This window comes from Brachypodium distachyon, chromosome 1 (genome assembly GCF_000005505.3).
Source record: "Brachypodium distachyon strain Bd21 chromosome 1, Brachypodium_distachyon_v3.0, whole genome shotgun sequence".
In the NCBI taxonomy this organism is placed as follows: domain Eukaryota; kingdom Viridiplantae; phylum Streptophyta; class Magnoliopsida; order Poales; family Poaceae; genus Brachypodium; species Brachypodium distachyon.
In genome coordinates this window covers 5,112,479-5,138,247 of record NC_016131.3, presented here as the reverse complement: position 1 = coordinate 5,138,247, position 25,769 = coordinate 5,112,479, and the positions used below count along the sequence as shown (strand labels likewise).

General features: G+C 45.7%; 3 protein-coding genes and 1 long non-coding RNA gene across 6 annotated transcripts; 2 read left to right on the top strand and 2 right to left on the bottom strand.

Annotated features, from left to right (window-relative positions):
* The first annotated feature begins 975 nt into the window (after nt 1–975).
* LOC100844406 (protein PHLOEM PROTEIN 2-LIKE A10) lies at nt 976–2,563 on the top strand. The gene has a single exon (XM_003558734.4). It carries the CDS (start codon nt 1,098–1,100, stop codon nt 2,223–2,225), a length of 1,128 nt encoding a protein of 375 aa, XP_003558782.1. The 5' UTR covers nt 976–1,097; the 3' UTR covers nt 2,226–2,563.
* Nucleotides 2,564–6,940: 4,377 nt separating this feature from the next.
* Nucleotides 6,941–7,924, bottom strand: LOC100838130 (ocs element-binding factor 1). Its single transcript, XM_003559337.4, has one exon. It carries the CDS (start codon nt 7,796–7,798, stop codon nt 7,223–7,225), a length of 576 nt encoding a protein of 191 aa, XP_003559385.2. The 5' UTR covers nt 7,799–7,924; the 3' UTR covers nt 6,941–7,222.
* An 8,144-nt stretch (nt 7,925–16,068) lies between these two features.
* On the bottom strand, nt 16,069–18,129 carry LOC100837827. Of its 3 annotated transcripts, none has more exons than XR_002964021.1 (3): nt 17,470–18,129; nt 16,386–17,353; nt 16,069–16,302 (listed from the first exon to the last, which is right to left on the bottom strand). It is a non-coding gene; the product is annotated as an uncharacterized LOC100837827 (long non-coding RNA). The 3 variants fall into 3 exon arrangements; XR_730111.3 differs by having other exon boundaries at nt 16,386–16,769; nt 17,167–18,108; XR_002964020.1 differs by having other exon boundaries at nt 16,386–18,106.
* Nucleotides 18,130–20,368: 2,239 nt separating this feature from the next.
* On the top strand, nt 20,369–24,374 carry LOC100839859 (RNA-binding protein 1). The gene is made up of 3 exons (XM_003558719.4): nt 20,369–20,705; nt 21,479–22,279; nt 24,093–24,374. Exons 1-3 carry the CDS (start codon nt 20,472–20,474, stop codon nt 24,093–24,095), a joined length of 1,038 nt encoding a protein of 345 aa, XP_003558767.1. The 5' UTR covers nt 20,369–20,471; the 3' UTR covers nt 24,096–24,374.
* The last annotated feature ends 1,395 nt before the right edge of the window (nt 24,375–25,769 follow it).

Genomic DNA, 25,769 nt, shown 5'->3' with positions numbered 1-25,769 from the left:
AGAGGTGGCCGGAGCAGCGCGCGCGGGGGCCGGCGCGGCTGCTGGAGCGACGCGCGCGGGGGCGCCGCGAGCAGAGCGGCGCGCGCGGGGGTGGCTTGTAGCGGCGGCCGGAGCAGCGCGCACTGTCCGAGGGCGGCGGCGCTCCGCAGGAGATGAGGAAGCGCGAACGAGGACGACGAACGTGAGCTGTTTCCGTTGAGGATTGACACGTTGGCGAGCCACGCTGGACTGACCGGTGGGCTCTGTCAGTTTCGTGCTTAATCATTAGTCACTGCATGCTTAGTCTGATCCGATGATTTTTAACAACTAAAACGTAGACCTGTAATTTACTTTTTGCAGCGGGTGGGCGCACACAGAATGGTGACATGTTTTCTTAGTCGTGGACCATGCGTGCGTGTGACAACATCTATCTGCCTTGACCTTCCTATTGTCGTCCGAGGGCATATAAATAACGGACTGAGTATCTTTTCGTTCCAAATGTGACTACACAATCAACTTTCTATCCATAATCTATATATGAATCCCGTTCTTCAAACCGTGTGGCTCGACTTCATGTAGAAAGAGGAATTATCTTGTTGGGTGGCCTGCCAGTAATAGCCTTGTTGCTGCTTGAGGTTGTCGTGTAACCTTTTTTTGGGGTGCTTTTACAAACTCTTCGCAACTTTGAACACCGACAGAGGTCGGCAGGTTTCCCTTCTTTTTTTAAGCAAAATGTTCTTTTAGTTTTTTTTACTCCGTACCTAAAATCCAAGTTCATGAGCATCCACCTGATAAAACAGCAAGTCAAGTTTTGGGCCCAAAATAATAATTCTGCGCATATCATTTCGTAAGGTTCTTTTGCAGGCCCACAAAACATGGCCCATTATTCGAGCCGAAAAAATCTAGGCCTGGGCCAAAGATATTCGGGTAATTCTGACAGGTCGAAATTGTGGAATTCGTGCGGAGCACAAATCTGGGGGCCCCACATACCCCATCGTCTTTATCGCCGACTCCGCGTAACTACCTGCCTCTCCCCCGGCGGAAGTCCTTCACGCTACGCTCACCGCGCCACCGTCTGACGTGGCATTCCCATCCGAACCCTAGCTCCGTTGACCACCATGGATGGCCTCGTTGCCTTCTCCCGCCGCCGCCGCCGCCGCTGGCTCCTCTTCGCCGCGTTGGGGACGGCATCGGCCTTCGGGGCGTACAAGATCTACCACCACCCGGCTGTCGCCGCGCGCCGCCGCCGCCTCGTCCGCCTCGCTGCGGCCGTCGCTGCCTTCCTAGACGCCGCCGCCTCTTCCGCCGATGCCGCGGCTCTGGTGGCCTCCGACCTCGCCGATTTCGTCCGCTCCGACTCCGACGAGCTCCCCCGCAGCGTCACGCAGCTCGCGAAGCTCGCCGCCGCCCCCGAGGTCTCCGCCACCGTGTCCACGCTATCACAGGCGGTCGCGGCAGGGATACTGCGCGGCGTCGGCTCCACCACCGGGCCCGGCTCTGGCGACAAAGTAGCCCTCTCCGATCGCCTCGTTGACAAGCTCTTCTCCGAATCTGGGGAGCGCCTGGCGTCCGCCGTGGCTGGGAGCTTTGCCCGCCATCTCATAACCACCTTATACTCCGCCCCGTCACCTCCTGGGGAGACTTCCTCGCCGGGCAAGTGGGTCAACGTGGTTGCAACAGGCAAGGGCCAGAGGGCCATTAGCAATTGGGTTGAGGTCTTTGTTGGCACCGCAGTGGGGGTTTTCATTGACAAGACCATACACATCAATACATATGAGCAGCTCTTCGAAGGGCTCACAAATCCAAACCACGACGCCAAGATCAAGGAATTGCTTGTTTCGGTATGCAACGGGGCAGTGGAAACTCTGGTGAAGACTTCTCACCACGTTATGTCCAATGCCAATGGTAAATTGGATGATGATGGTAATCGCAATAGCAATTGCCGTGGTAATAGTGGAGTTAGGGAAGGATGGGTGGAGACAGTCTCGAGCACATTGGCAGTTCCGAGCAACAGGAAGTTTGTGCTTGATGTTACTGGGAGGGTGACATTTGAGACAGTGAGGTCTTTTCTTGAGTTTGTAATGTGGAAGGTACATGATGGTGCGAGGAAGAGTGGGGACACCGTGTTAGACAGCGGACTTCGCACCATGAGGTATATGAGTGACAAGTCCATGCTTGTCGCTACAATCTGCATAACCTTGTGCTTACATGTGTTAAATGGAACGCGATTCTTGGTTACGGCTTGAACTTGCAGTCGACTGAGTGGGGGCTTGTGTTGTGCTTATTTAGCAGGGTGTTTGTGTACAGTTGTAGGTGAAATTTTACTGAAACCATACATTCAAATAGAAAAGGAGCTGAAAGGAGGTAGCTTTGCAAGGTTTTATTGTGTGATACATTTGTGTCTGCCTTTCACGGCTGTAGTTGGAGTGGTTGATTTGTTGTGCCCTTGGGAAGTGTATTTGCAGGATTATTCGATATGGAGATGTGTTGTACGTTCTGTGGAAATTATATCAAGTTGTAACATTGCTTATACCATCAATGTTATCGGGCACTTTTATGAATATAGCATTGCTGGTATCATCAATTATGTATGTTTCTCTAGTTGGTTCACCAAATTCCTCCAGCAAATCTAGTTAATTGTTTTTTTGTGTGTCTTTTGTTGAATATAATGTCAAACATGGGTTAACTTCCTTGTGGCAACATTAGATGTCTTAGTTTTTATTCGTAGATTTTAGTAAGCTTAACACTAGTAACACGAAGGTTGTTGGGTGGCAAATTGTCATCCATCTTATGCACTGTAATGTTTCTAAGAATTCATACATGATGGACTACATAAGTTGTATCCAATGGAGCCTTACAATCAGTTCTTGGTAGAAGTGAGTGGTGACATGGATGCATTGCCAAACAAAATTGTATCCAATGATAAAAGATTATTGTACTGGAAGTTATTTTCTCTATGCTACTAGTTTATATGATATAGTCACCGAAACAGTTTTTGACATCCTGGTGTGAGGTTCAGCAGCTATTTACCATAACTTCCATTTGATTTCTGTACTTCCTTTAAACAGTTCCTTTTGGACATGGCCTCGAGGTAAAGATGAGAAAAGGAACTGTGTAATATCCGCTGAGGTTTGTGGAGTGCCCTTGAACACTTACTCCATGTCTGCATGTGGCAACGTTATGGGTTTTCACACAGAAGAATTTTTTTGCATTTGTGTTTGTTTGATGTTTTTGACTAACTATACTACGGCACTTGGTATAGTATGCAGAGTTGTAAAAGAGGTAGGAGGGTCAGTAGACGGGGGTTCAGTTGCTTGATAATCTATTATCGATGAAAATCAATTCTTTAAAGTTGCTATAGTATTACTGTTTTGTTGGGCTTTCCCACTGAATCTGGTCAATTTACTCTTATCCATAACCTGGTAACTATTTTTTTTACTTCAAATGAGTACTGGAACTGTGATCATTTTGTCGATTTCATAGTAAACATTTAAATGGTTCGCTGAGTCTTGAAATAGTCCGCATGATTGTGATCAATAGTTGATGTTCTTATGTCTCTCCCTTCTCTTTTAGCTATTCACTGTATGAAATTGAACCTATTTTACTACATTAGCTGCAGCCATTTCTTTTATATTGACTCTAGTTTTTTCATAGAATTTCATTTTATTTTACAAGAGTAAATTAACTTTTCATTAGCAGTCTCTCTTATATTTGAATATTTCTTCATAGAAGGGGGTGCTAAACTGGCAAAGTATTTAATTTCGCAAAAGTGTGTTATTCTGGTACCTTCAGCTGTAACTTTAGAATACTTAACATGCTATTTATTATTATCTTTTTTCATATACGCAATATTTTGTTCCCTTCACTTTCTGGCATCACCATTCTTTCAGCCTAGAGTACTCAAATAATTCATGTCAATCTATTTTGAAACATACACTATAGATGACGATATTGTGCTTGTTTTCGGAAATCTTTAGTCAAGTGGGATTTGTTTCTGCACTGCCTAGCAATGACCGAGTTTGCAAATAGTTCCTGCAAAAGCTGGTATTTACATTTCTAACCGATTGACTGCAATACTTGAGGTTGAAGGACTCAATATTGTTTTCTGTATAAAGTATGGGAGTGTTATCCATTCTGACTGTCTGTTCGATGCCGAGCAATTCTACTACAGTGATGTATGCTTGCTGCTCGCTGGTATGTTCTTTAGTCCTTACAGTGTGAGTCCTCCTCTTGCTGCTGCTGTACAGTCACAGTGTGTGCAATTTCCACCAGTGGTGTTCTCTGCTATTTGTGTTTGTTCCAGATCTGTGCTGGCACTGTGTTACGTGATGGATTTTGCACTGCAGATTGCAGATATTAGTGGTCGGCAGTTTCTCTATCAGGCTGTTCTGTCATGAGTTCAACAATAGGTAGTAAGCAGTGAGCAATTTCTGAAGTAAGCAGGTACGGAGTATTTAGCATCTCCCTTTTGAATAGTTTTCGGTTGGAGTCGAATGTGTGGCCTGAAAAGCCGCTATTCTTGTCTTTTGAGATATTTCTGCTCTATGTTGCAGTCGCATCGCGTCCACTTCATTACAGGTTGCCGATCGCATTTATCCTGTGTTCTCATGTTTCTCTACCAGGCATTCTTTTCCGCCCTTCTATTTAGTTCCTGCTGCAATTCACGTGTTTCTCCTAGGACGTGTAACGATGCCTTGTCAGAGTCGAACATTGCAGGGGTATCCAGTATACAGTGGCAGCGTACGCTTGCCTATTTTTTTTATTTTAGCGAAAGCCTAGGCCGCTTGCCGAGCTCACAGCCACCGCTGGCCCAGTATACCAATCTTATCCGGCACGGGCAGCGCTGATAGAGCCTTTCCACGACCACGAAGGGGTAGGCTGATTCTTTGTCGGCCCAGAACGCTAATTTTAGGCCGATTGTTCTACAGAACTGTAGGGAGGCCCGGTGCGGTCGAAGTACAGGGAACGCAACGCGCCAACCCCTCGTGCCGCGTCCGAATTGGAACAGCACGAGTCCGCGGCCAGCATGCATGGCACGCCGACACCGTCCACCCGTCCACAGCTTGCCTGATCTTCTTCTCTCCGAAAGGCAGAAAGTTTTGGCACGGCCACTGCTGGGCCTCTATGCGCGATGGCTGCGACAGAGCTTAATTTAAATGATACTGATCTCCACGTGCTACGGGTATCGAGGGAGTGCAGTAGACCGGAGCGCTGGACATTAGCTAGCTGAGGTACGTGGCGCAGCGCTCTGATCGCATCAAACGGATAATACTGGCACAGAGCTCGATAAATGTACCGACGGGAAGGTGCTAAACCCAGAGGCAGATGTGCATGTAGGAAATAGGCGTGGATCAGGTCTAATCTGACGAAGTTTAATCTTGAACCTTCAAGAGGACCGAGTGCTTTATTACCCTTTCGTTAGCGATTTATTATTTTAGACCAACAGGGTCCCTAACCCCCGGTTTCATTAACTGAAACCAGGCAAACAGGGGCCTTTCATTAGCGTGCATGCGCTCAAGTGGTAAAGTAAAGCTAAGCACCATATGCATGCACGGTCTAAAATTTCAACGTAGAAAGGCATCCATGTCTGTTTTGGCACACTCAAGTTCTCTGTCGCTGATTACGATATTGAGATTACTCGGTACAACTATTAGGTCTGTTTGAAAGGCAACAGGAAGCAAATTGGAGTTTCTCTTTTTCTAGCAGTCGAGTCCAGGTACTGCGCCTATCTGATTTACTTTTGGCTACTGTTTTGGAGCGGGCACGCGCGTGCTTTTACTAGAATTAATTATCGCGGGAATTTTGTGGATGAAAGGATGTCTAATTTGGCCTTTACTTTTATTCCATGTGTTTTGGAGTACTGCTACGCCTGTAGGAGCGTCTGCATCCCCTAGCACATGCAAAATACTGTACATTTACATTTTTTAGCCTTTTTTTTTCTAGTAACAGTTAACACGACGTGTAGGTAAAGGGCATCAGATTTCACCGCCCAGATTAGGGAATGGACATGCATAAACCGGGTGCTAATTAAATAAAATTAGAGGTGGCGCAAAGTTTTACTGTAAAGGGTGCTAACAAAAATTTGAGTACCCGTACGTTGCCTGTCCCTACCTCTCTTAACCTCGAAGAAAGACAAACAGCTAGGATGTACTATGTTGCTTCTGGGGGGAAAAAAACAGCTAAGATGTATTCTGGGTTCCAACAGTTCAGACAAGAGTTGAGCTCGATTAAAGTTTCGGCCATTTACACACTTGCTCAAAAACTCTGACTCAAGCTGTGTTTGGGACAGCCCCAGCTACATGGATTTGGTGAAATTGGTCGGTCATTCATAGCTCCCATCATTTAAGTTATTTAACCCTGAACTTTGGACAATACTAGATCGGCCACGGAATGTATTAATCGGGTACGGTTAATATTAATATATTGTGCCATAAGTTTGGTTAAACAAAAAAAAATACTGTTGGTAAAATTATATAACGTACATTTTAGTACAAAGAGATACTCCCTCCGGTCGAATTACTTGTCAAAATAATACATGTATCTAAACTCTTTTTACACATAGATACATCCGTATTTGGATAAGTTTGAGACAAGTATCTAATTGGCTGATCGGTGAATGGGATCAACGTACCCCATTTGCATGCACTAGCTAGTGAGCCATCATCACTAATCAAAGGTAACGTGGCTTACGTTACTCGATGGCCCGCCAAAAGAAGCTTTGCTCCTTTCCGTTTTTTATGACACCGTCAAGACTCATTTACCGTTTTCCTAAAAAAAAGACTCATTTACCGTTACGTAATTGCATGGCCCATCCGCCGGCACAGAGAGTAAAAACAGAGAGACAGAGTCAACATATACATCCAGATCGACGCCATGGACGACGTACCGTTTCGTCCATAGTTAACGTACGTGCACGAAGGCGCAGAAAATGTAAATCAGGATCAACGTACCAGACGTACTCTTTACGTCGCCAAAGTCGTGGTAACTTTCAATTTTACTTAAGTAATTTACATCAGACTCTCCATTCATCCATTGTACTTAATCATATAGCAATGTGTACGTACACGTCAACACCAGCTTAGTACGTATAGCATGCAGAGCTTAAAGCGCTAGTGCGTCCCAGTCCACTTTTCACGTACTCTCGCCATCACCGGTTCCAAAACTTCACCTGCGAACAAGTGATTTCCTGGTCACGACTCATTACCCATGAGTCGTACGTGAGCAGTCCTCCTTCGTTTCCTCCCTAGGTCATCAGCGACGCCGCGGCCAGAAGACCCTGGGGTGCTGCCACCGCCGGTGCCGCAAAGTCCGCGGCTCCCGGTCCGGCTTGTCCAGCAGCGCCGTTGCCCGCGGGCTGAGCCGGCTGCGGCGGCCGCAGGACGAGCAGCTGCCGCGTGAGCCGCTGCAGCGCGAGGAGCCGGCGCGCGTCGCGGAGCCTGCGCGCGAGCGCCGCTGCCTCGGCACGCAGGCGCGCGTTCTGGCCGCGCGCGGCGAGCCCGTGCCGCGCCGCGGCGTGCAGCCGCGCGCCGAGCTCCTTCTTCTGTGCGCGGAGCTGCGCCGCCTCCGCGCGCAGCTCGTCGAGCCGCTGCTGTTTCCGCGCCCTCGACCGGCGCGCCGACAGCCGGTTCGACAGCTTCCGCCGCTGCCGCCGCTGGAGCTCCTCCTCGTCCTCTTCCTCGGCCGCGACCGAGCTTGACGACGACGCCATCAGCTGCTCCAGGGTAGGGCACGTGTCAGGCCCCCACGGGGTGAATCCCCCGAACCCGGACGTCATGACGTCCAGGTGGTCAAAGTCAATCGCCTCCTGCAGAGACAGCATCTTTCCTTTCCCTTCCCTTCCCCTGACAAACAACAATACTTACAACTAACTCCCAACGACCAGCTAACAGAGACGTAACCGTGATTCCGGAAAACTAGAGGGCTTGAGGGAGGAATCGGGGAAAAGGGAAGAAGCGATGAGGAAACTTGCGGTATTTATAGGCGCGGCCCGGGACCGAGGGAAGGCCGAGGGGAGCCTCGAGCGTGGTGGGCCCTGCCCACGATGTTGGGCCCGCACTTGCGTGGGGCTTCTTTCTTCTTCCTTCGTTTCGTCCCCGGTGGCCGCTCTGTGGGGTTTGGCTGCCTAGCTTTCTTGCCCCCGTCGCTTTAGCCGTGGCAAGCAAAAAAAAGATTCTACGGCCGTCACGGTATATCCGTATACTGGGGCCCTGCCATGCGTGGCCACGTGCTGCCATTTTCGGTGAGATGAGATCAACGGCGGATGATGAGCTTGGTGGCATGGACGGACGGCGGATGTGGTGGGTCTCGCTTACATGGCCCCACGTGGCGGTTCTCTTTTCGGGTGCCCCGGTTGGTGCGACGTGCGGTTTGGGCCCACGTACGCCGGAGGTGGAAGCGGTTTAGCTTAATCGCGAAGTAATGGCCGCTAGATGCTGGGGCATCGATGGCTCCGGTGCAACGGTGCTGCTGCACACGTGTGGGAGCCTTCCATTGGCCGACGAAACAAAGGTCACTGGAACGCGGGACCCACCGGGCGCCTACGTGGCCTGTCCAGCGGGCTCGTTCGCGGCCGGCGATCGAAACGACACGTCAGCATGGGTGACCGTGATCATGGCAGCTGCGTGTGTAATATACTCCTCGCTTAATTTCCTGGCCCAGTGTCAGGTTGCCACACTTAATTACAAGTCTCGGTCGAGCTCAGTGGGTTTTTTACTGGGGGAATGCGTCACGAGACGATACGTAACCATGCATTGCAGCCTCGAATTTTAAAGCCCTATCCACTACTGTACGAGTGTCTACACGTGTGTGGTAAGATACCACGATATGCACCAAAGTGGCTAGTAGAGACTGCACATGAGTCATAGATCGATGCAATCAAAGTTGATTTGATAAACAGTCTGTGTTGCACATTCGGGAGTGTGTCAACTTCAGCTGCCTAATCAAAGCTAAAGCCTATACCTGCACGTGTATGGAGAACCGTGAATCTTCTATCGGTACGTAGTATCATGTGCAACAATTGGTTGTTTCCGGACGGATGCATGCGTTGCGAGCTTAGTAAGTACGGCACTTGGATTAGGCGCACAGGGCTTTCTGCACGCTTCGTGATGTCTACTTGGGTCCAATTGATCAGTTATTAATTGCTTCTTGTGTGTCGGGTCAATTGTCTGCACGCTCCGACCATGCATGTACACAGCACCTGACATATCCACATGGTCAATTGGTCATTGCATTAGTTTTAGATCATCCAAAGATCAGTGCTTAATCATGGTGTTCTTCTGTTGTCCCCGTCCACTTCATGCAATTGAAGCCGAAGTCCCAAAATTCCCATGTATGTCGTCCGTTACTTTTGCACGTTATACTCCTATGTTTATTTCCTATATCGTGATGCAAGACTAAGATAACCACTGAAAGAAAAAGGAGGAGAAGACAACCACTGAAATTTCTTGATTTGGGACATTGACGGGCAGACCCAGGGAAAAGATATTGTTTGTGTCACCATGATAAAATCTCTTTTTTCAGTTTCGTTTTGTTGTACCTTGTTTACTGAATCGATAAATTAAGATACAGTGCTATACTGGTGTCATAATACCAGTTCACGTTTTTTACGAGATTAGATCATTGTAGAAAGTATACGGGATACGACGTTTATTAACGAGGTTTAGCTTAACAGGCGCACCTCCCATTGAATTACAGTCGACGACAAACCCGACGAGGGACAGATCACGATTACCACGCCACGTCGGTCCGGTCATTCCTGTCGGAGCGCCGGACCATCCATTGCAATCTCTTGTGTAACTTACCATTTTCGTATACTTTCGCTGTCCAACAAAAAATGTCTCAAGTTTGTTAAAATTTAGATATATTTAAACATGAATTAGTGTATAAATGCATTCAAATTTAGTTAAAAAATTAAGACATTTTTTTTATTGGACGGAGAAAGTATATTATTAGGCCCATGTTGCTAATGTTCAACACCTGACCTACCACGTAATTCAAGTTCAACTATAACTAGCCTATACACATATTCGTGACAACTTCAACAATATCTCTGCGGGATCTTTGTCTTCCTGGCTCATGGACCGTATGCCCAAGTTGATATAGTTGATCCCCGTCCCTTATACTCAAAAAATATTCGCGCCTGTATATCATGCAGCAGTCAACTCGTGCTCGTGCAGTTGCATCTATAGAAAAGAAATAAAAAAACCAATCCTAACACTATCTGAGAAATTGAAAGCCCACGAAATCATATGTTGAATCTTTCTCGAAAAATAATAAGTATCATGTCCTGGAACATAAGAATACCTTAACATCTCGAAGCTTATCCAATCCGTTTGAACACCATTAATTGGATGCGATTGTATAGCATTCAGTCGAGTGAATGAATAGAGGAACGACAGATCAATGCCATACATGCCTACGGCGTCCATAAGACCTCTAAGAATACGAGAAAGGGAAAAGGTGGCGAGCAATTTTCTACGCGAAAAGATGAAAAAAGCAAACAAATTTACTAGGAGTACTAGAAAGTACGTGCCATGCTGTCGGCAGACCATATGCAACGAGCTAATCCTATCGGTCGTATTACAGCACAATCTACATGTACGTTCTACTGAACTTAGGATCAACACTGGCACAATTCGAAAGATTCGGTCCAACAAAGGAGTCACTCATGTACATCAGCATCTACAACTGCGTACATTGATCGATCGCGATATCCATGACGACATCAGTTACTAGATAGGGTTAATTAAGCTGCAAATATAAATATTAAGTTCAAATATTAACAATGCATGCTAGCTAGCGACTTTAGATAGTGCTTGAATGGCACATGAGGTCAGGAAACAAAGAAATTTGCGTTGGCGTTTCCAAGCTACCGAATGAATGAAGAAACTTTTGCCTTTTACAATGCTTTAACTAGCTCGTTTTGGGGGCCTTTAGGATAGGTGGCTTAATTTGGTGCACTAATCGACCACAACTAATTTTTTTCTCTTGAGGCCGATTCGGAGTGCGCCACTACAGCGAACTGGGGACCCAATTAGGAGGCTGGTTAAGTACACTGATTGATGCAGAGAAGGCCAGAGGAAACATCCGGAAAGGACTGATCGACGAAAGGAAGGGGGAGGAGAAGAGATATATACCACAAGTTATTTGAGCAATGGGATTGCTTCGAGTCTTTTAGTGGTTTGCTTGGCTCTCAGCAATTGCTTTGTTTCGCTATTAGTTAGTACATCGATCCAAGTAAGGGCTGTCGGATTGATTGCACAGAAAGATGCATTATTTTCTCTCAGATGTTCCTCGGTTGTAGGAAAATGACGTTTGCATACAGCAGTGGTGCATAATATGAAAAGTAAATTTTGGCCCTCAATTAACAAAACCGGATAATTGTGGTCGCTCTTCTGGATTATGAACGGTTTTGACTCCACCTTGAGTGGTTTTCTTCCGAATTTGCCATGTCGGATGGCTCAATGGCATTAGGTCCTCTCAAAAATGGTCCCTGAATTCGAAATTGTATACATTTGGTTTCTCAACTATTCATTGTGGCATCTGGCATGGAAAATTCTCAGTAAAAACCATGCCACGAGGAGTCAAAATCGTCCAAAACCGGAAGACGGACTAAAAGTATCCGGTTTTGCCAATTAGGGACCAAATGTATACGATTTTGAGTTGAGAGACCATTCATATACTTTGCTGCCAATTGAGGGTCCAAAAATATACTTTTCTCTATTGAGATCGTTTATTATAAGCGGCCTGAAAGTTATTTTCATTTCAGGCTCCTTTCTTCTAAGCTCTATAGCAACATAAAAATGGCCCAAATTTTTTGATGGAAAGACCGGAAAATTCGAACCCTGGTGAGTGCAGTAATGCGTCCACAAATTTCACCGCCACATCAAGAGGTATTTCTCATAAAAATGGCCCCATCAACATGAAATTCGGATTCCCGTGGTGAAGCGAACTGTAAGTATAAGTCGGTTCGATTAACGCCAGGCCATAGGTTTTTCTACAAGAGTGCCATTTAGAACGCCAACAAACAAACTGCCAAATTTCGCCTAAGTGCTAGCCTAGAAAGTTGGGGGTGTGAGAGAGGCTCGGTTTGCTGTTATGAATTCATCAACCCCACCTCATTCCTTGTAAAACCTGCGGATGAAAAAAAATCCAGTTAGGTTTTTTCCAAACGACTTGCAATCTAAGATGACTGAAATAAAAAAAATTAAACTGAGAATTAGCAAAAAAAAATGTTTTTTTTGTCTATTTATAAGTTGCCTTATATTAGATCGATCTCAGCCACTTTCTAAGCACACATGGAGATCAATTCAACTATCCTCGTCTCAACATCACTGCGTTAATGTTTTGCTAAATTTGCACTCTCCTTCGGGACAGTCAGTCTTAGTAATGTTCAAATGTAAAAATAATAATTAGGTGACAGGGAAATAAGTGGCCAAACAAGCATTGCTTATCTGTATCGGAGTGATAGCGCAGTGCTGAATAATTGGGGTACATATATCCATTGAGTACGATGGCGTAAGCTAAAAAAGCATCAATCATAAAGTAAACCTAAGGTGAAATTGCACGTAGCATTTGCACGCTTTCTTTAGTTCGACGATCATGTGATGAAACGCAACCCGATAACTAAAGCAATATGCGCGGCCTTTTTATCCTTTCCCAACATTTTCCAGTTGCGTCAAATGTTAATTGTCCCAGCTCTGCTGAAAGTAGTAGTACCACCCTACCGATCTTCCACACGTTATTAATTATCTCAGAGGCATTAGTCTTATCTCTTTTTGTCGACGAAGGCATTGGATCATCTTATCCGATTCAGTTGTTATTCTACCAACCATATTTTGTGCTTAGAAAATGCCGACCCCCTCCAAGTCGTGGAATCACCTGATACCACTATTTCAACTCGCCGATAAGATAGTTTTGCAGATTCTCGAGAAAATTAGGAGATGCAGACAAGACGACGCTCAAACCATTCTTTTTTTTCCGAGGAAAATCGTATGGATCGAACAAAGAAACCAGCGGCTCTCAAAGGGTCTCGCTTTGCAGAAAGGCGCGGGGATCAGGAAGGTATGGAGGCGTACACATGGGGTGTTTCCGGGGACACGCGGAGGAGAGAAAAGAAAAGAAAAGCTTTGGTTGGACCAGCCACCAACACGAAGGTATGCACGCAAAAAGCTGTGTTTCCGTAGCTCTCTTGGCCTTTCACATGTAACCTCCGGATAGGCAGTGTGCCTTTTTCTGCTCGATTGGAACCATCACGCGAAAGGCAGAGAAAGATCCGGCAGGGACGGGATCTCTCGACGAGGGATCTCTCGATCTCGTCCTGTTTCCACGCCACGGCAGCCTTTTGGTTTTAAGGTGGTCGTGAGGTCGTCTTTGCTTTCCTGGCTGTTTTTTTTTTCTTTCGTTCTTTCTCTCTCTGGTCGAGGGCGAGTCACCCCCGGCCAGCCAGCAGGCAGCAGCAGAGGCTGGGTGCCTTTTTCGTTTTCACCCGGCCTCTTCTTTCCCCGCGGTAATGGATGGGATTGGCCAAGCGTATCACGGTAATTAAGCAGATCGCGATGGCTGCTAGACTGTTGGCTCACACTCGCTCGTTCGTTTGAGTGGGTGTGACGGCGCGCTCGAGGAAGGAGCACGGATGCTCTCCCTCCCCGCCCGATGCCTGCCTCCCGCTCGGTCAGTTTTTTTCGTTGGGTGCCTCTTTTCTTTTCAGCTTTGCATTGCAACTTGTGCGCCTGGGACGGTGGCAGGTGCTTCCTAGAGGCCGGGCCGTTTTGCTTTCCTCGCAGCCCATTATGTCCTGGAGCCAAGTGAGGCTTTTCGGGTACTAGTAGCACGTTCCTAAAATTTAAATCATGTCTTTCAACTCTCATTATTATTCAAGTTTTTTTACACCAATATATTCAGCATTTATTTTAAGATCACTGCTAATTACACAAGGGACTTCACTGCTTATAAAAAGAATCAGCTAATCTATGTCGACAGAGATATGTGAGAGTCTAAATTCCAAATCGAACCTAAACAAGGTAGACAAGTTGAGAACCTATGGAAATGAAGGAAATGCTATAACACAAGGGCAAGCACAGAAGAGGAAGTGTCAAGCACCTGGTATCCCATCTCCAGCAGTGATTCCAGTGTTAGGTTGAAGGTCTGGCCTTTGTTGAATGAAATAAAGTTCCTAACATTTTCTAAAAGGAATAATCTAGGACGAAAATATGCTGCGAAGGACATAAATGTTAAAATCATCTCGCGCTGAACTTTGCTCCATGGACTCTGATTGAATCTGTTCATCCCAGAAAACCCCTAATAAAGGATGCACAGAGAGTCAAGCAGCAGCATAAGATTGAAGGAAGCATAAAATATTTCAATGCTATATAGGTGAAACAACTGACCTGGCATGGAGGAGATTCTCAATTTTCTCATCTAAAAGTTTAGCTGCTTGCTCTGAAGCCTCCGAAGTCGAGATGCATCATCAGTATCATCACACTTATCCATTATTTCCCTTCAACAGCCAATAATCACAAATGAGCTGGATATACAGGAGTAATATAGGACCGAACCCTAGTGCCCCGCCAGCCGCTCCTGCGACTCCCGGGGCAATACCCCGCTGCCACCCCCAACCACCCCCTCCTCCGCCCATCCCTATCTCTGCTGCTGCCGTCGTTGGCCCCTGGCCGGCCTGCGGCGGCGGCAAGGCCTTCCAGCCGCTGCCATCCCATCTCCTCCTCTCACCCCTCTTCCCTCCCCTCTCTCTTGCGCGCGCGGCAGCATGTTTCCGGCGGCGGGGGCCAGATACGCGGCGACCTGGGTCCGGCTCGCAGAGGTGCTAGCGCGGTCTTCGCGCGGCAGCCTGATTCTGGTGGCGGTGGCCCGGTCTGCGGCGGCGCAGCCACGACTCCGGTGGGAGGGCTCCGACCGGTGGCGAGGGCTCCGGTAGGGGGGTCTCGGGAGATGGCTCAGGAGACGTGCTTGGTGCGTGTTGGCCGGCTTGGCTGGCCACACGTGGTTGGCCGGTGCCTGGAGGGAGGCGGGTGTTGGTGTGTGGCCTGATGTGGTCGCCGGCATCGCGCTGCAGGTTGTGCGGCACGCGCCTCTGCGCCCATCCGACGGCACCCCGTGCCTTGCAGCTGGCACTTCGCCGAGCTCTAGCTTGGGGTGTTGTCGTGTGCACTGGTAACTGCAAATCTGGGCGTTCCTGCCACGGGTCTGGGTTGGCTTATGCACAGGCCATTTGGGCCATGCGCCAACTCCTTCCGGAGTTGGGATTGTGGCTGGTGCGTGCGCCATGTCGCGCGGCATGTGGTGGCCTTTGATGGTCGGACGGTGGGTCATACAGGTTCTTGCACTTGTGCGGTTGTCGGCGTTGCTTAGACTTTGCTGTTGTGCGGGTTGCCACGGGTACTTTTGTTTTGTCGTGGTGCTCCGGGCGAAAGTCTAGCCTGACCTTCTTTGGTGCCGATGACGGCGACGCTCTCGGGCGTCGTTCCCTCCTTGGTGGCATCGTCGAGGAGCCTCGACCAACCTCCATCCCCTGTGGTCCAATCCTTCGGGTGAAAACCCAGATTTGGCTAGCCAAATCGGATGACGGCGGCATTGTTGATGTCGCTCCCTTGTTGGAGGCGTTGTTCTTGGAGGATAACACTTGGCTGGAGTATGTTCCCACGGAATATGCCTTGGCTCCAGTAAGCAGGCCTTGGGCACACTGGCATCGGGCAAGTGCGCTACCTTGGACGGCACGGTTAGTGGTTAGCGGAGGATCCCGTGCTGTGGCATCTTGGTCGCATGGGTGCACTCGACAGGTATCGACCGGCTTAGATGGACTTTTGTTATGACCAACAAGGGAGCGGTGAGGTATGGCGGCGCAATATTCGGGACGAGCGTGACGATCGACGGCCCAAGACTTCTGCAGTTGACGAGACGCCTCACAGGCTTGTCTTCGAGTTCTGCGAGGCCGGCAGGCCACGGCGCCTTCGCTATCCGGTACTTTTGTGTTTTTGGCATTTAGGCCTGCCTTGGTTGGTGACGTTGGTTGTAATGATAGTTTAGCAGTCGTTGGTCGTGTTCTTGTTTTGAGTGATTGGTTGTGTTGGCCTGTTCTTGGGCTTGTAAATACTTTCTTTCTATCAATGCATCGAGACGCAAGCTTTGCGTTTTCTCGAAGAAAAAAATACAGGAGTAATATGTTAAGTACACAAACGGAAAAATGGATTTCATACTTCAGAATCACATTGCAGTTCTCCACAAATACTGCAGCTTCTGGATGATTTTCACCAAATGCTTACCCATCAGGTTCTTCATATTCAATTGCCCATTTTGTACGTGATGCACCTGCAAAACCAAATGATCAGCAAGTATGTGTATCGGAGGCCAAGGTGTTCTGTCTACCAACATGTACATGGGAAATACATTACCAGATAGTTGCAACCCTTCAGACAAGCCTCCACAGCCGGCAAAAATATCAAAGGTTGCAAGACTGTTCTCTGATGCTGCAGCCTTCTGTTTATCTGAACCAGCTTGATCACTGTCACAAATCTGCTTTCCTTTGTTCTTTTTTGAAGTAGGTGCACCTGAAGAAGTTTCTCATTGAAAAAAGGGCAAAAGTATTGGGGAACCAAAAACAGAATCTGCCAATAGCTGGCCTGCTTGAAAGCTCCAGTACCAGGATCATATAAATGATCACAGTAGAAGAGATGATCAACCACCACCGGAAGATTTGAATCTGGAAGGTTTGTAACCTCACATTTTCCTTATATCATCGCCACAGGCACACTCAGTATTTCTTCATTGTAGTATACCTGCATAAAACGACAAGCACTAACTTATTCTGATTATCTCATTCAACGGTAATTTGAAACAATATTTAAAAAGACAATAACTCAACAATATTATCCAATATTTTGTTCTCTGATAAAATGTATGCATAAAAGCAGATCATCATTTATACTGTCGGCACCCAAACAATTGTTCTCTCAAATGAGAATCTCTAGCATGACATCTATATAGAAAAAGCTATTGTATCTACTCATTATTTTTGCTAAAAAAGGGAATACTTTTGGACTAAACTGTACACAGAGTGGCATGTAACGAAGATAGTTCCATAATACTGCACAATGATCAAGAACTATCACTTTGACAATAGCATTCATGTATTATGCAACTAAAGGTCTACAGCGAGGTGATGATATCTCAAACCTGGAACGCCACACCAAGTGACCGCAGGCCATGCTCAGCAAATTTTTCAATCACAACTCTGACTCTTCTTTCAATCTCAGAAGGCCGTTGCAAGGGAGGCGTGTGGTTACCACCTCCCCCGCCACTCAAACGCGGCTCCGTTACCCAATCCTCGCGTCGCACAACTGTTGGTCCGGGGCGCCGCCTTCTGGACTCAGCAAGGCATCACAGCAGCACAGGGAGCAGAGAAGGGAGCCGAAGCTTCCACATCTGAGGGGTTTCTGTAGAAGAGAAGAAGAAGAACGGAAAGGCGGAATTAAGAACCTGGTCGCGTGCCTCCCGTGAGAATGAGACGGTGGGGATCGGCGGCGGCGGCTCGCGAGAGGAGATCAGTGGCGACGGCTCGCGAGCGGAGATCGGCGGTGTCTCGCGAGAGGTTCGCGTGAGGGGATCGAGGCGGTGGCGGCGGCTCGCGAACGAAGATTGGCGGCGACGGCTCGCGAGAGGAGATCGGCGGCGGCGCGCGAGCGGACCTTGACGGCGAGCAGGTCGAGGTTGGGGACCGGACCGACGGCGGCTGGGCGCGAGCGGCGAGCGGGTCGCGGTCAGGGACAGGACCGACAGCGGCGAGGCGCGCGGGACGGGACGGGCATCGTGCGACGGCGGCGGCGGGGCGCGCGGGGATTTGGCGCTACGGCTTTGGGACGTGCGGGCGGGCAGAGAATTTTGAGAGGACCAGGGAATATTCTCCTGCCAGGCGGACTTTCACTCAAATTCGTGACTTCACAAGTACAGTAGAGATAGAGAAGAGATGTTTTGTTTCAGCTAGGTTTGCGCTGCACAATAAAATTTGTTAGAAAAAAAATATTGGTTATGGGTGTTGCTTACTCGCGACCACGAGTTAGTTAACTTGGTAAGGATTAAGGACACATTGAGCAAAAGGACACAGTCATACACAAAAAAATATAGGCGCGGATCTGGCTCGACTCGGCGAGGGGAGAAGGGCAGCGTCAGGACCACGTGCGGAGGAGGTGAGGCCGCGCGACGGACGAGGCAGCACAGGGATAGGGAGGGAAGGGGGGTGTCGGGCCTCCAGAGGAGGAAACGAGATCCTAATAGAGGGGGCTTTCGTCCACCGGGACGTGGATGGGCGACCGAGCGACAATACGAGAGTCCGCAGACAAATACAAATACAATACGACAATGTTCCAAATGTGCAAACAGACCCCATTTTTTGTCTTGATTTGGTAACCCGTAATTATGCAATATGTTACACAAGTACACAACCGCATAGAATTAGGAGACGTCGCTTGTCATGCGCTGTCGTTGCAGACATATGACCCGAAGGAGTCCCCAACGACCGAACGACAGTCACTACACAACAAACTCAAAAAAATCCTTCCAAACAAAACCCGATCCAAACCAGAGAAGCCGAAGTCCCGCTCCAATCCGGACCGTCCACTCTCCCCCAACTCCTTAAACCCGCGGGGGCGAGCCACCTTGAGAACGCAAACAACCCCAACTCTTGCTTCTGGTTCTCTATTCAGGAGCGCGTGTCCTCTTCCCCTTCACCGCCGCTATTCTCTTCTTCCCAACAAAACGATGAGATTTTCTGTCCTGTTGTCGTCGGCGACTCGGTGGTGCGGACGACATAGGAGTTCTCGTTTGTCCAGCGTGCTCGTTGCAGATGTACGACCAGAAAGAGTACATGCGAGGAACAAAATAAATTTGTCTGGCAATTTACGTGACACATAACATTCAATATTTCTTTTTTGTTTACAAAAATGCATTATGTAATAGAGTTATTTCAGTTGGTTGATTTGCTTTGCCTTTAGAATCCCGATTGATATTTGGAATGTTAGCAAGTAGGCTATACTTTTTGGGTTCCATGTAAGTACAAAATATGTCATATCTCGTACAATTTAAAACTGTCAAATGCAACAACTGAAGTTATCTCAGTCCAAAACTCTGTTAAGAAGAATAGTATGACTAAACCAAGAGTTGCATGCATGTTTGCGGTGTAATAACATTAGTGATGCTTATGTTTCTATGAGTCCAATATTTCATGCAAGAATAAAACTCATAAGAGTGGATCATCAACTCAAGTCTTTGTAAATTTATAGTTATATTTTTTTGCTTCTAGAAATATCTTCATACTTACATACATAAAAAGATCAAATAGATCGATATTCGGGTTGATATATCTAAGTTGCTGATTTTGAGTTAGGGATAAGTTGATTTTTCGGTCCTTGGATCTGTATCGTGTGCTTTAATATTTCGGAGCGAACGATGGAGAGAAGGAAGTAGGGATCATGTCCAGACAGGTTTGCAGGAGTCCAAATTTCCGATCTAATTGAATTTTCTATCAAATTGTTGCTTGTGTGGGACATGATTAAAAAAGGCGAAGTTAAACTTGAAGGAGACATATGCATTGTACCGAGTATGTGTATCTCAAACAGTCGGTCATAACCGGCATTGTCGAGTGCATCGGTGTTAATAGTTTGCTCGACTCAATGAGATTTACAGGAAAATAATAGTTGTTTCTCGCATAAATGAAGACAATAAAAACCTTTTTGGCTGCATCACCACAAGAGGTCCAACTCGCTGGTGCGATTTGTTTGAAAACGACGTTATGAAGAAGCTGAAGAAAAAACACTTCATATATCGTGTTTAAAAATTTAGAAAATAGACAAAGTCTACAAACGAAAAACAAATTCACATAGTAAAGAAGTTGAACAAAAAACACTTCATAGGTCCTAGTTAAAAAGTTTTCAAACAAAAATAATTTTTTTTTGTACATATGCATCATATGACACGTGGTTAGATTAACGTTCAAAACTAACCTCAAAGCAAAACGAGTGAAAAAGAAATAACAATCATAATTATGATACGGTGAATTTGTCACGTGTGGTAGAGATTAGGCTTTATAAAAGGATTAAAAATATTTTCCTTTCGCCGAAGGAGGGTCTCCCTACTTGCGATCTGAACAACGGCAGAAGTCAAAGTCCAACTCCAATCTGGTCTCCCTCCCGAGTCCCCACGCAAAATCCTAATCTGAACCGATCCAATCATCCAAAGCTGAGTAGGGAGAGTCCATCTCCAATCCGGCCTGTCAGCCCGTCCTCTTCCCCAGCTCCTTAAAAGAGCAAGCCCACCCCACAGGCCCGTCCTCTTCCCCAGCTCCTTGAAAGAGCAAGCCCACCCCGAGAACCCACCAAACAACCCTAACCTTGTTTTCAGCCCGTTTCTTCGCCGTTTTTCTTTTCCATCCTAACGAGTCTGTGTCCCGTTGCCCATCGCCGGCGGCTCGACTAAGTGGGGTGGCGATGGCGTTGGAGATGCGGAAACTGTACGTCGGCGGGCTCCCGCCGTCGGCGCACGAGGAGGAACTGAAGGAACACTTTGCCCGCTACGGCGAAGTGCTGTGCGCCCGTGTCGTCCGTCACCGGGACACCGGGTATCCCCGTGGCTTCGCGTTCGTGGAGTTCGCCGACGACGAAGGCCCGCGTGCCGCGCTCGAGGATAAGGAGAAGGCCAACCACGTCTTCGGCGGCCGCACTGTGAGAAAAACCTCCCTTCTTTCGATTTCACAGAACCCGCTGGATTGAATCATGACTGTTGCACTTACATTGAGAAATCGGACTGCTTGAAAGTTTAGGGGCGTGCGATTGAATGTACCTTTTTCCTAGTTAATCTAATTGCTCATGGTTGGTGTGAGGTGACCAGATTACATTCGTTTCCTGTTAATGCGGTTTACCATCAAATTGAATTGGGGCAATTCAATTCTCTAGGCTTTGGTACTTCCTCTAATTCCTCTTAAGAATTAAGATACAAATTCTGTAGATAATTTGTAATCGTGCTGCTTTGATTTATCCTAGGACAGTGGGTGTGTATAGTAAGTTGTACCACCGGTTTAAACGAGATTACAAAATTTCTGACTTCCAGTGATTCCTCGAGCATCTGAAGGTCCTGAGAAGAATTTATGGTAGCTGCTTGTGGTTAGAAAAAAGAATTTGCCACAGTATTTATTCTGTGCAATGTGAAGCTTCTTTAGATCTTGGGGTGTTTTAGGGTTTTCACATGTTTTTATTTTTCCTCTTAGCCTCCTAGAAAATGAGTTTCTTTATTGTCATAAATCAGTTGAATTATATTCCTTTTTTGCTACATTGTGTGGTTGCGTGTTCTGCAGAGCTTGCTTGATGTGTCTTCTGCACAACTCTGCTCCAGTCCAACACAATTTTACCATTCTGTGCACCATCTGTTTTGTTGCAAAAATTGTTTCTTAGCCACACATCTGAACTACGTCTATGTTGTTGATGATGTATTTGGATAGGTTGATGTGAAGAGAGCGAGAGTGAAGCCGCGATATCAAACTGAGCAATCTTTCTACCAATACAATCAAAATCAGAGTCCAGGATGGTACAATCAATCTTCTAGCAACACAAATGCTGGATATGCTGGTTATGGCAGTAGGAGCTGTGATCCAAACAAAGTCTTTATTGGTGGGCTACGAGGTAATATTACCAAGGAGGACCTCAAAAGTTATTTTGGGAAGTTTGGCGCAATAAATGATGTTGTTGTGATCTGTGATGGACTTACTCATAAGTCGAGGGGCTTTGGTTTTATTACGTTTGACTCAGAGGATTCTATGCTGAAGGTTCTGGAGAATTCATATCATGACTTGAATGGAACAAAAGTGGAAACCAAGGTTGCAATTCCAAAGGATCACAGCTACTACCATCATAGTCAGCAGAATAGTCCGATGAACTGGGCTGGAAACAGTCCTTCTTACAGCTATGGAGTGTACCCTCCACAGAATCTGCATTATATCGTTACTAACCAAAACCATTACATGGTTCCTTACATGTATCCACCATTTGCAACTGGAGAATATGGCTACATGCCTAACACAGGTGCTCCCATGGTGGCAAGGCAAGGTGGTTCGATATACAGAGGTTATAGAGCACCTTCTGCATATGATTATGTGGGTACAAATCTCAATGGTGTTTACAGTGTGGATACTGGAAGTGAAAGCAAAACTAATCAAGTCATGACAAATCAGCAAGAAGTTGACAGCCCCAGAACCAATACTTCCAAACAAGAACCTTCAGACTCGGTGTCTACGACCTTATTGGTAAGAGCTCCTTGTTGTCTTTTGACATGACTTTTCCTCCTATTTGTGTCGAATGTTCTAAATCTTTAGTATCCTGAGCACTATAGTACTGACTCCTTTATTCCGAGTTGTCTTGATTACTACAACGGTACTGCTTACTTATGGTATATGACTAGCCTTTTCATCTCTATATTCAAGAGCACAAAGTAGATAGTATAACCTTTATTTTCAGATTGTTCAGCAGTCTTTTGTTAGCATTTAGTACTAATTAAGATGTCTTGTTAAATAACTATAATTAAGATGTCTCAATGCTGAAGTAGTCAATCTGCTGATGATTAGACACCTCAGTTGTTCTTTTAATTATACCCCACTATTTGACTGTGAAGTAATTTACAACAAGATGCACAAAAAGGATTTAAACACTTATATTATTCCATAATCTTGCGATCGCTCCTATTTTTAATTATTCTTCAAGTGCAAATGGAGCAATCATTTAGCGCTAGCGGTACATTCAGTGAAGGTTTGACCTGTTTATATTGACATGGCCACATGGGATGGATAAAATGCTGTTTCTATCCTTTTAAATTTATTTATACACTTCTATAAAAAGTAACAGCCTATGCTTTCTTATCCACACCCAAAACGTGTCCCAAATACTTTCTGATCGGTCCCGCAACCAATAACAACTTGTTTCCAGCCACATCATTTGGACCTCGGCTCTAACCACCGATCCAACAGTCAAAATCTAAGTTTTTCCTGCGAGTAGTTAATAGTCCTGATTTGGTTGGAGGTAATGATGAAAATGATTCTTCCTGATAGGCTCCAGAAAATGAACAAACAACTCAATGCAGACTGACTTTCTTGCGTCTTGTCCTAGTGCATGTAATCACCGACTTTGATGCATCTTCTCCTGGGGCATGCATAACTTGTCATGTCTTCCCTTGGGTCCTGCATTCACAGACTTGGCCATGTCTTCTCCTAGTGCATCATTCATAGACTAAGCTGCAGCGTAATATGTACAGCACACAACAGAGTTCATGACATGAACACATCAACAAACATCGATGTTTTTAATAATATTATTGTACTGCACCACTTATTTCAGAATAAAACCCCGAGTTCCTACTAATCCATAGTTCACGTTCAAAATGAGTTTGACATGAATGCACTAACTCAGTAGCAAAACTCCATGCAAAAGAATGAGATCATGTACGGAACAAATCGAGCTACCCACTGGTAATGTTGTATACTCACCTAAAAGCAGGTTGTTTTAGTTTTTTCCTTCCCCCCACCGGTAAATTGGTTGTTTTAGGGGTGGTTAAGTCCTGCATGTCAGTTGTGTGAGGATTGAAGTATTAATAATAGTAATGGATGTATTATTCTACTTTGCATTCTGATTGGCAGAGGCATGTGTTACACGTGCATGCTGACTATTAATACATCGTTGATGAATGCCATGAACTGTTAGTTTAACTTTTGCAATGGTCAGACAGTCCGGTTTCTCCTAACAGGATGGAAGTTCATGCCGATCTGATAGTTATTTGTTGATCAATACTCTTTTGTAGTCAGAATCTGAATTCTGAACATAAGCCGGCATGCTTGTCAGTTATATTCCTTTGCTGTGGTTATTTTTTATTTTCAATGCAATCATTCATTGCCTGGTATTCGGAGCAACAATGATGTTCCCCAACAAGGAAATGGACTGCACCTTATCTCCTTAGTGCTCTTTGGTTTGCCACGCTTGAGCAGGCAATTAATATTTATTGATTACAATTACTCGTCTCCTGTTGGCTCTGTCCTGATAATTCTATTCATCTAAATTTTATCTGTGCAGTGACCAGGCTACTATTACAACATTGTAACGTTGGACAGCAAACATGTTATCTGGAAACTCAAGCAACTGTGAAGAATCCGATGACAGAATATATCCCTGGAATTGCTCCACTTACCCTCGTTCCTTTTCAACCTTCTGTACATGGAGTACAAACAACCGGCAATTGACCGGGCCGTATTAAATTCTTTGTTACTGCTGTTATTGTTTTTCTTGTGACAGATATTTTATATTTCTTCTTGGTTTCACATATTCGGTGCATGGTTATTTAAAATGTTTTGTTTCGTACTACGTAGCTATTTATTTGGTTCTTGCAGCTGCCCTGTCACGATTTAGTCGGATGTGTAGACAAATATTTGTCTATTCCGAGCCCGTGAGTTTAGACTGAACTGTAGTATATTGCCACCAGTAGTATCTGGTACGTGATCCTTAGTTATAATCTTCGATTCCTTGGAAGCCTATACTTATTATCTACACATCTGATTTGTTGTGTGGTGAGTTGTGTGGTGATTGAAAATCGGAGAGCAGCAGTGTGGTTGCAAAAATTTAGGTTTTAAGTTGCCAAAAAGCCCACAAAGGTTTCCCGGGCCTTTTGTTCTGGTTGAGGTGCAGACTACAGGAAGATTAGGCCCTAGAGAAATGTAGGAAGAATATTCCTGTTCACTCACCTTTCCTCAACTATAGTTCATTGGAAATTTTACTGTGGAACGGAGTGCAAATGGACATTCATATATAAATTTGAATCGTAGTTGTAAAAACCACCTGCTCCTTCTAACAATTTTGTACCAAATCATCGACACTTATTTTGGAACGAAAGGAGTAGTAGATAAGGGTTCGTGCCGAATGCGGATTTTCCATACCTAGTTACTTGCCCTATATTGCACCTCCCATGTTACAGACGTAAAAATTCTAGCCAGTAGATAGAATTTTCAGAAAAATTGCAGAACATCATGGATTAACTTAAGTTGATCTTGTGCACCTACAAAATTCCATCTAAAAGAACGATATGTGCTATGTGAAAAAGAATGATAAAAAGAAACATTTTGTACTAGGTGAGTAGTACGCATTTTGTATTAAGTGTACGACACTTTTTATGGATCGGAGGTAGTGAAGTTTGATCAAATCTGTAGAAAAATGTACTAACATCAACAACACTAAATTAATTTCATTAAATCCGTCATGATATATGTGCATAGTATACTTATTTGATATTGTAGGTACCAGTATACCTTTCTATAAACTTGATTTAATTTTAAGAAGTTTGTGTTTCAACAAGCTGTAACATCGCATATTTAGGAACAAACTTTTTATATATCATTTTTCTTTGACTACAAATAGTCATATTTCTAGATGAAATTTGGGGATTCCTAAGATATATCATAACCTACATCCATGAAATTTGGGGAACTTAGAAATACCGCACATCAAGTGTGAGGTCCAACTAGTTGCGGATTATAGACTAGTTTCCCGTTTTAAGTCTTTCCGTTTGGTTTTGTTTGAGACGCCAGGGAGTGTTTTCTTTGCTTTTAAAGTTTTCCCTTTCGAGTCTTTCCGTTTGGTTTTGCGAGGTGCAACTAGCTGCGGATTATGCACTTCCCTTTCGAGTTTTCAGAAAAATGCAAAATATCATGGGTACAACTTATGTCGTCTTGTTGTTAGTTAAACTTTTAAAGTTTTATC